This window comes from Schistosoma mansoni, chromosome 1 (assembly GCF_000237925.1).
Source record: "Schistosoma mansoni strain Puerto Rico chromosome 1, complete genome".
Lineage (NCBI taxonomy): Eukaryota > Metazoa > Platyhelminthes > Trematoda > Strigeidida > Schistosomatidae > Schistosoma > Schistosoma mansoni.
In genome coordinates, this window is record NC_031495.1 from 41823255 (window position 1) to 41834165 (window position 10911).

The window sequence follows — 10911 nt, forward strand, 5'->3', positions numbered from 1 at the left end:
CGAGTTGCAACACAAACTTGTGTACTATTTCTAGTTTCCGAAAGATGTCCTACATGTTTACGTAAAGGTGTTTCGGAGTACACAACCTCTATATTGAAAGGTTATAAATTTTAGACCACCTAAGCTTGTAGTTCGATTAAACATAAGATGCAACGATTTTCACCCACTAATTATAGTTCCAATTGATTCTCCACAGAAGGTAGGGATATTGTTATGTACGATTGAATTAGATGAATCTTTGAGAACTGGTTATTGCAGAAGCGTTAATACGAGTCAAACCCTAGAAAACGGTTTGTAGTAGCTAGGATAAACTCGATTTTTTGTTGTCGATCCATGCCTACTGGAGGGATGAGATTAGTAAATAATTATGCCTCCAAGTGCTTACCCATTGGAACGTCATTTACTTCAAGTATTATTTAAAAAGCATCAGTTTGAATCAGTTAAATTATGCCTTGCATTGATTATATATGACTTCTGAGCATATATGGCCGTGTTATATATATATATATATCGTCTCATCAACTTGATCTTCAGAACATAGAGGATTAAACACGCGTTATGTTGGTCACTTCTCAGTGATCAATCAACTGCAAACAAGTCCGACAAGAAGTCAGTCGCGACCCGAATAGCTTAGTGGTAGGGTCTCAACCCATGATGCAGGTTCAAATCTCACAGAAAATAACATCACAGGTAGATCTTGCCAACGAGTGCCAAGTAATACGGAAATCAGGTACAGGGTTTCGTGTCGACTATCCCAACCGCCTAACAGTCCATACGAAGTTACTTAGACCAGGGGCCACACCACAACTTGATCGATAAAATACAACCAGCGCTAAATCGACTAAACAGATATGGCATCTTTTACTACTCAGTGATTGGTCAGTTGCCAACTACTGTTAAATGAGGTATGCAGGACTACCTTCTCAGTGCATTTCTTTTTTTCTCACAATAACAAGTAGTCAAAAAAGCAGTGAAAGGTACATATTAGTAATAAATTTTGGTAATATGTACTAAGTAAATAGGTGTGGTGATTTTTACTAAGCATTTCTGGGTAGACTGCCAAGAAGTTCTCTCACATTTCTGTTACCGTATAAAAATTAAATAAAAAAACATTACTGACGCGAAAATACAAACATTTCTGAACTTTGTAGTTATCGATTTTTTCAACCTCGAGGTAGATATGTGATTGGAATAAAGGAAAATAAAAACAAATCGTAAGTATAACATGGATTAGCAGGAAGAGAAGCAAACAACAAATTAAAGTTAATCAGTTAATTCAGGTTTGTAAAAATCAAAAGGTAGTCAGTAATAAATTGCCTGTGAATAAAAAGGTGAATAAAGTATGGATTAAAAATAGTCGAGATAAAAATAAATTACAGGAGAAATCAACATAATCTAGCCAAGAACTTCCTTATCTTTTCATAATGGACAAACAACAGTAATCGATAGTTCATAAATATAAGTGAATAAAAACAATTAAGACCCTATACATTTTGTACATTTGGCTGTTCTGTTGTTGTTTGCTGACGATTTTGTTCTTTTGATTGTGCTTCACTAACTAATCTTCTTAATTCCTCTTCATTTGTTTTAAACATATCCTCTTCATTTTGAGCAGTCTGAAAAAAAGAAACAGTAATACTGTTAAACATATGATCTATATGTCGTTATATAGGTAATATATGTTACAATGGGAATAAAGGAAAATCTTACTTCTTAAGTCATGAAGGTTAACGAACGTGATTTGAATTAAATATAGACAAGAAATTAATTACATATTATTCGCAACCTTAGATGGTTTTGTGATTTATATACAAAGAATCAGAAATCGAAAGATTTTAGTATGCTGTATAAATGAATTTGAATATGATGTATTAAGGGTATGTGGTTTAAACAAAAAAATTGAATGGTTGGTTATGTTGTTTTCATAAGATTGCTGATCTTTGGTGTAATTAATAAGTGAAAAACTTTCAGACTCAGTATATAGTTTAGAAATAATAGAAGTCAATCGATTAAGATAGTGACTTAGCACCATTACGGTGGTCAGGTCGTATGTTATGCAAGTCTAGCAGGTAAGAAACCATAAGGGATGCATTGCAAAACGTAGACTGATATAGGAATGACCAGCTGTTTGGGAAACAAAGAAAATAAGTTTATCAGTATGAGGATTTGTAGAGATTGTAGTATTTTAACTGAAATTCTTCGGTCAACAACTGTTGTGATTCAGGTGCTTTTGCATGTTCTTATAATTTATTAGATTAAATTTATTGTTAAAGTTGAAATCAGGGATCGATTAAAGCTAGACCACAATTGAGAAGCTGGAAGCACTGGACGCAAGTTTCGTCCTAGTACGTGACTCCTAAGCAACACGATCCCGCGCATAGGACTCAAACCCAGGACCTTCGGTCTTGCGTGCGAACACTTAGCTTCTAGACTACTGAGCTGATATTGAGAGCCAACCAGAGGTATAAAAAGATCGATCGATATCAATCAGAAGTGGCCCAAAGACCAAGTGCATTCCACTGAGGTCAGCGGGTCGATTTCCCAAGGATAGAATGATATATATATATATATATATATATATATATATATATATATATATATATGAGTATTTGTGCATTTTGTTAGGTAGTCTAATAAACTTTCTCGCTCAAGTAGTAAGGTGGGGGGTTAGCGCATAGTACATCGTGTATCAGCATCAGATTTCGAACACCACACGTAACAACAGCACCTGAATTACGACAATTGTTGATCAAACAAGAATTCCATTGTAATGAAATAAATGATAAGTTAAAAATACGGATTATAATACTTCACAACATGTTAAAGAGTAAAATAGTTAATACTCAAGAAAATTTTTGTAGCCAACATTATACCATAAATTTGACATGTCATTAAACATAGATTTAACAAGAAAATGTAATTTATACTTTTGTGCGTAGTTTTATCGAGTTACATTCAGTTGCGTCAAACATATGACTGACTATACATTCCAAAAATCCGTACGTTAGTTCTAAATATTTATTCCGTCGTGCAGATAATTTGGCTAATTTTTACGGAAAGATTGTGTTGTCCATTCGGGATTTAGAGTTCAAAGATTTCTTTTCAGTCTAGATATTCTTGTCATTTATAAATGATTCAATATTTCTATGAACATATTACTGATAAAACTAGGTATATGATGAACATCTGTTTGGCTGTTGACAAATTATTCCACTTATGATATACACGATATATCGGCCTATTAACTAGGGGATGAGGAAATAGCGTAGCGATCCACATAGCATTATTTTGAAGATGTGAAACATAGCTTATGAGCATCAAGGACAACCGCAGGTTGCTAAAATCCGATCACACACGTCTCCGAAGCAATCTTCGTGCATTTTAAAATAATTGAATGGGTAATACCGAGGTAAGGCTAAGGATATGAAGTAAAAGATCAACGGTGAAGTTATAAATCTTCATCGGCTGAGGTCGTTGGTGGATTAGTTATATGTATCTAACCACAACCTCTTAGGTCAAGGATACAAAGAGCTAGCTTAGGTCTAGCCAACTTGTAACGTCGATGGAATATATGAGATGTCCTTCCCCTTATTAAAGGGTGAGTGTACAATGTAGCGTCCCGCTTTTTGATAACCTATTGCTGTGAAGCATAATGGTTGAAGGCTAAGGAAATGCATAAGCTAAAATTATTTGATCCAAAGTCTGTTAAAAAAGTTGCCAATCTATGATGAAAGCACTGATAGATTAATGTAGTTAAGTAAAGTGTACTAGGTAAAGATGGCAAATCGGTTGATAAAGCTGAGGTATATGGGACGTGTGTTATACATCCAACAACTACCTAACGCAATGCATATTGGAACCGGAGTGGTAGCTAAGACAGACATATCACAGTGTAGTATTGTTTTACAAATTCGATGACGTCTCATCCGCATTGGTAAGTATAAACTTCATAGTTGGGATTCGTGGGACAATCCCAATACTTAGTCGGAAATTTCGGGTGGCAAGGCCTTAGATCAACCGCGGTTGATCAGTTACATTCACTTTTCTCTTTTTGAATATTGATTTAAGGGTCATTCATAAATCTCTCATCAGGTGATCACACTTCTTAATCTCTGAATGAGTATATAAGTGCGCATGAATCGCAAACAATTTAGTACCATCAGATTAACACTTTGCAAATAGTGCTACGTATTTAGTTTTATAAATGTAGCGAAGCATCAACTAGAAATCTTTGTACATTTAATACAACCATACATCACATCGTTTTGACCCCTTTTACTTTAGACGTATTCAAAATTATTGCACACAATTGTGTGCAAAGCTTATTATCATACAAAAAAAAAACAAAGTGAGAAACATGTTTAAAAGCATTGATATCTGAGGACACATTAAGTATTAGTAGAAAAATTATTACTATAAATATTAAAAACTTAGATGAATATAATACAACAATACTAACCATCCAATCACGATCATATGATGGATAAGGCTGATTAACACCTCTTAGAAATTCATCACGAGAAACCAAGTAATTACCATCTGTATCGAATCGGTCCATAAATTTCTGTCGCATTTTTTTTTGATCATGTCTTTCTTCCCATGGGTCGTAATCTGGATCTTCAGGATTATAAACCTTTTCAAGCTAAAAATAAGACACTAAATTTACTCATTTATGCTTTTATGTAGTGCTTATTACTGTTGAAATAAATTATTTTACGAAAAAAAAACAAATGTTATATAGTGAGAAGAAATGTGTCTAAACATTTTGAGAACAATTTACTGTTGGGTGATTTCTTAGTTGAATAGGATGTATCCTGTAGCAAGCCCATTCAACTATTGTATTATTTGTGTGTTCTCTATTATTTAGACATTTAATCCACTTTGTAAATTTGTGTGAGTCTGATTGAGCGCATGTGTCTGAACATCAATTTTTAATCTATTCCATCATTGGTTGTAAACAAAGACAGTCAATAATTTATCCACAATCTATTAACACTCATAAATATATATGGATTTTTAACACTCATTAACACACACACACACACTGATTTGTTTTTCCTGTGTGCTTGCTATATGCACGCTTGCGGATTTTACCAAACTTCAACAATAAACTATCTCTATAACTGGTGTTCAGGCTTTTGAATAATCTCGAGTAAACTCATAATTCTAATAGATTTAGCCTGCATTAAATTTTCAGTTAACGGGATATTATTTATTTATTAGAGTCAGATATGGAGGAATTAATCCTCTACAATCCATCTGTTTGTGATGACTGGACGATAAGAATTTCATTACAACTAATTCCATCAAAATGTGATTACTAAGACGAGAGAATATGGAGATAAAGCATCGAAGCATACAAAGGGGTTGTAATCAGAGACTACTAAACTAATTAATAAGAAGTCTTTCTCCTCAAATAAAACTGTTCGATTTGTGTAGTTCTTAAAACATAATATAGTTGGGTATACAATTTATAGAATGATAAGCTTAGACTAGTCCATCGATTGATTCGCGTATTAAGAAGCCAAACTATGACTGAAGTGCTCAACAAAAGACAAAGGTAAAAGGACACGTGTTGTTAGTTAAGTGGTAGTCTGCTTTTTAGGTTTCAACGGGTTGAGAGTTTAGACATCATGATGAATTAACACACTGTAGTAATGTTCATATAGTTTATCATTGTTAAATCTATTTTTAGATTGTCCAAATAAGTTAGTGCTTCCACCAATCAATATCTTACTGCTACAGTATATAATTTCAGTAGTGTTTTATTGTTGGAGTGCATAACTATATTTATTAAGTGAAAATAGAAGCAATGAAAGCCTCTTATATTAGAGATTTCTTGTGTTTCAAAGATGTAGTGAGGAAACACAGTTGATCCAACTTTATTTATTTGAAGAAATCAATTGATTTAAAAATCATTTAGTCTATCTGGCTACACACTTAATTTAACCAACAACGGCCTAGTATTTGTAACACATCTTAACCACCTTGAACGATGAGAATTCACAATTTCATCAATTTACTACGTAGAAGTAGGTTCAAGTTTCAGAAGTTTAGAGACTAAATATAAAAACCATCAGAGATTTATGTTACATAACTACTTTAATATCAGCAGAATGTTAAATAGCCTGTTCATCCAATTTTTATATTGATTATAGTTCTACTCAGAATTTTCTAAACAGCTGAATCATAGTAAATACTCATTAACGTACCGAATATAGTTATTTCTAAAGATATAAGAGTGACATACATGAAGAACCATGGTTGCAAATTTTAACTTTCAAAAAACGCTCTTATTCAACTGAACATATATCTAGTTATGAAATATGAAATTCTTCATATATATTGGTTGTTTGGACTTTGTTACGAGCGTTTAAAACTGCAACGAACCAATCATCTTTGGCATATATGCATCCCGTGCAGATATTTTTATGTCTGCCATCAATTATCGATGCAGTGTGTTTTATAGAACAAGAAAACAGCAATTAACAACAGTCGAACAGGAGCAGAGGAAGCCAAGGTACAATCTGAATACACAGAACCAAACAAGAAAGTGAAGAAGAGCATTAGAGCCGACGAGTAGTAATACGTGGAAGAGCTAGCAACGACAGAAGAAAAAGCTTGAACAGAAGGAAATATGCGACAACTATATGATACAACGAAGAAACTAGAAGGGAAATATGTTAAACCTGAGAAACCGGTCAAGGACAAAGAAAGCAAGACAATCACGGAGATTCAAGAACAAAGGATTTTAATGGGTTAGTAGAAAATAGTATCCAAGTCGTGCTTTCAGTTCTTCAAAAGCTGTTTGACATTGTTTGGTCCATTTCCATTCAGTATTCTTTTTAAGTAGATGATTAAGTGGTGTTCGCATTTCATGCAGGAATGGCAAAAATGCAGAGTAATGACTGATAAGTCCGAGGAAAGAACGTAGAGTCAGTAGGTCGGGTGGGGCAGGCATTTTCTTGATAGCCTGGATATTTTCAGGGTTAGGGCGCCATCCAAAACTATGAAATATGAATCCAAGGTACTTCACAGATCTTAGATAGAATTGAGATTTATCTGGCAGTAATCTGAAACCATGTTCCTTTACACGGTCCATCACGACTGTGGTTCGGTGATATAACTCTTCTGACGATATTGCAACTATGATTATATCGTCGAAATAAACGGCTACACCTGTAATACCACTTAATATGGTATATATTGGTTGCTGGAATATTGATGGTGCTATCTTCACTCCAAAAAGCAGTCGATTATAATGAAATTATATTCAACACATCAAATCTCGACAAAAGACAGGAAGAAAACGGAATTGCAGGAGAACAAGCAACTCAAACGAAATCGGTACAAAAGTTGTTACTATGGTAGCAGAATATGACCTTTGAGCATGTAGCAATTTAGTGAACTAAGAAAACATGACAACCAATCAGAGGGCAAAGATCATGAGGAAAATCGAATTAGTAAAAAGTATGAGAGCGTTTATCGTTTCAGAAGAGATCTTAGCACTTCTAATAACATCTGACTAATCTTGCGACCGCCTTAGAAAACTCGTGATGTGCGTCTCATCCTGTTTGGGATTCATTAACTGGATGTACCTGCATCGCATAAAAAAATTAATAGACTCTCTATTTTCAATGGTTAGACAAATATAAACGGAAGACACAAATGATGATGAATTGGCTCAAATTCAACGAAAACCTATACAGAATGAACTGTCCACAAAGTTAATAGACAGTAAACCGAAATTAAAACATTCACCGAAAAGTACATCTATATTAACAGAGACAACTTTATTTATGGACAGTGAATGCGAAGGGAATATATATAAACAGAACTTCAAAAAGTCGACTGTCAAGCTTTTTGAAGACCCTTCGTCCGTCGAAGTTCTGAACTGTCTTTTCTAGTAAAGACATCATTTGGAAATGTGTCAAGCATAAACTACTTCTTTCAGTCAAATTAATGTACATCTGTCAGTTTATCCACAGGTTACATTGATCACATAAAATGAACGTTGTTCAAACACATACTCAAGCATTACCCTGGATGACTAGATTAATACTTGAAAACCTGGTGATCTTTGGTCATGTATCACTTCCGGAATCGTTAAATCGAAAAATTTGTTCATACCGACAATTGAATATTATTTTTCTTTTGCTAAGTAATAACTGAGTCAAGCATATTAAAAACTATTGTGAAGAATCAGAATACAATCAAAGAACAAGAAAATAAGAACAGTAATCACTACAACAAACAGAGTAAGAACATAATTAAGATAGATTGAAGTCAGCTAAAATATGTATACCATTGCTGACGAAGAATACAAAAGCGAACCATATAGCTGGACTGGCCTTGACTTTTATTTCCAGCTGTGTCTGAGACCGTCTCCGGCCACACAGTCGCATGATGTTTAGGATCCTAACTCAGGGAGGTTTCAAGACCGATTGTCTTAGAACAAAGAATCTGATTTCTTAAAAATATTCTTACACGACTGAAAGTTTATAGTTGCTTGAAGAGAAAATATACTGTCTTTAAATATCCAGGGCATCTTCAATAAAGTGAGAGGATGAAGGTGGATCCCCAGTGGTGGACACGAAGAGAGTATTTAGAGGAATTAGGAAATCTTTATTTCAAACAGTGGAAATAGGTCACAGGGAACGAATCGCGTGTAAAGCTATTGTGGTGACTGATGACCATAAGACCAATATAACCCTATTATCGCGTGGATAATCCCTTTAGATTAAAGACTAGGAGGTCATTTTCTAAAACAACTCCGTGCTTCTGTTCAAAGAGGATTGGGAGTATCCAAACTTTCATGAAATTCTTGACAACTATCAATGAAGAAAACAAGTGCTTTCAAGTCCATGAAAAACGCAGGATTGAACTCCACATTTTAATTTCAAAGAAATTGAAAATTACTAGTAAAGTACCGGTTAATCACAGTTGCTTAGTTTTAAGGATGAAATATTTCATTTTGAGTTCAGACATTTGTTTGGTGTGAAATGAAATTGTTAAAGAACTGGTTAAAAGTTCATCATGGTTGTCTTAGGCTTGTATCTATATGAAACCCTTACTGGTAATAATACTTTTGTAGCTTAACATTAAATACTCTATAAATAAAAGGTATTATAACAATAAAATATTTTTATTGCACTAAAACAAAGAATGAAAATTATACCTACTTCTGTTTGTAAAAATGCTTCAACCTCATGGATATTCAGATAACCGTCTCCATCTAAATCTAATTTATTTTTATTTAGAAGAAAAATAACAAACAAATGAAAAAAACATAAAAAGGGAGAAATAATGGTGACACAACAGAATATTTTTATCAGTGATTTGCTTCAGTAGTAGGGCCCAGTGGAGATAATATTTTGACAATTTATTGAAAATACATTTAATACGACTGAATAAAAGAAGACTTGCTTTTTTACGTTTGCTCTATAATTATACACTACTGATGAATTGTATTGTTTTATCATAGCTCGAAAATTCTTGTAATTCCGCCTGTAGATCTTCTAGAGTTATTGCAGATCACAAGCCCACACAAAGGAGGGATGTTGGGCAAGGGGTCGGTAACCCCATCCCGTAGAAATGAATCTTTCTAAAAAAAACTCTAACCTCGGTAAACATTTCAAATCATTTAAAATCTTTACTGAGAGTTGAAGGAAGAATTATGACGCCTCATAGTAAAAGCCGTGATTTCTCGGAAGTCACAAAGTAAATGCCCCTTCTAACAACCAGAACAACAAATTTTAAAGGTACATGGAATGTGCAGACAATGTGGGGAACCGGAAGGACCAATCAAATAGCAATGAAAATGAAGAGATACAACATTGCGGTTATCTGAATTAACAAAACCCATTGGACCCAAGCTGAAAAACAAAGGTTAGATATGGGAGGGATAGTATTGTACTCCGGTCACGATGAGGAAAATGCTCCACACACAGAAAGTTGCTCTGATGCTGTCCAAAGAAGCACCAGAGGCACTTATAAGATGGCAAACTCACGGATCCAGGATCATCAAAGCATCTTTAGAAAAAAAGAGATAGGGAATCACAATGAATGATATTCAGTGTTCTGCTCCCACCACTGATAGCAACGACGACAATGAAGATCAGTTCTGAAAAAAGCTGCAATCAGTCATAGCAAAGTACCCGAGAAGGGATCTCACCATCGTGATGGGAGACCAAAACGCCAAAATCGGAATGAATAACATCGGATATGAAGAAATCATGCGACGACATAGATTGGGAGAGAGAAAAGAAAATGGGTGGAGACTTGCAAACCTAGGTGCATTCATAGGTGGTACAATATTCCCACACAAACACATAAACAAAGCTACATGGCTCTCACTGGATCGCATTACAGAGATTCAGATGGATCATATTTGTATTACTAAAAGATTCAGAAGGATATCGGAAGACGTGAGAACTAGGAGCTGACACAGCTTCAGATCCCCACCTGGTTGTGGCCAAGATGAAACTGAAGCTAGAGAAACACTGGACAACTGGACAAACAGCATTAAAAAGGTTCAATACAGCCTTCATACGAGATGCTAGCAGACACAACCAATTCAAGATAACTATCGACAACAGGTTCCAAGCCTTACAAGACCCACTGGAAGGAGAAGAAACTACCACAGAGGATAATTGGAAAGGGATCAATGAAGCATTAACTTCAACGTGTTAGGAGGTGCTGGGACACAACAAGCATCATCATCATAATGAATGGATCTCTATGGGAACCCTAGACAACATTCAAGAAAGGAAGAACAAGAAAACAGCAATTAACAACAGTCGAACAGGAGCAGAGGAAGCCAAGGTACAATCTGAATACACAGAACCAAACAAGAAAGTGAAGAAGAGCATTAGAGCCGACGAGTAGTAATACGTGGAAGAGCTAGCAACG

General features: G+C 34.8%; 1 protein-coding gene across 1 annotated transcript in view; it reads right to left on the bottom strand.

Annotated features, from left to right (window-relative positions):
• Window positions 1-1145: 1145 nt before the first annotated feature.
• Window positions 1146-10911, bottom strand: part of Smp_144560 (putative nucleobindin) — a gene marked incomplete at its 5' end in the record, with an annotated part of 59369 nt that continues 49603 nt past the window's right edge. The window contains 3 exons of the mRNA XM_018794470.1: window positions 1146-1616; window positions 4460-4642; window positions 9183-9241. Of these exons, the coding sequence (XP_018648880.1) occupies window positions 1485-1616; window positions 4460-4642; window positions 9183-9241 (374 nt within the window). The 3' untranslated portion in view covers window positions 1146-1484. The remainder of the gene's footprint in view (window positions 1617-4459; window positions 4643-9182; window positions 9242-10911) is intronic.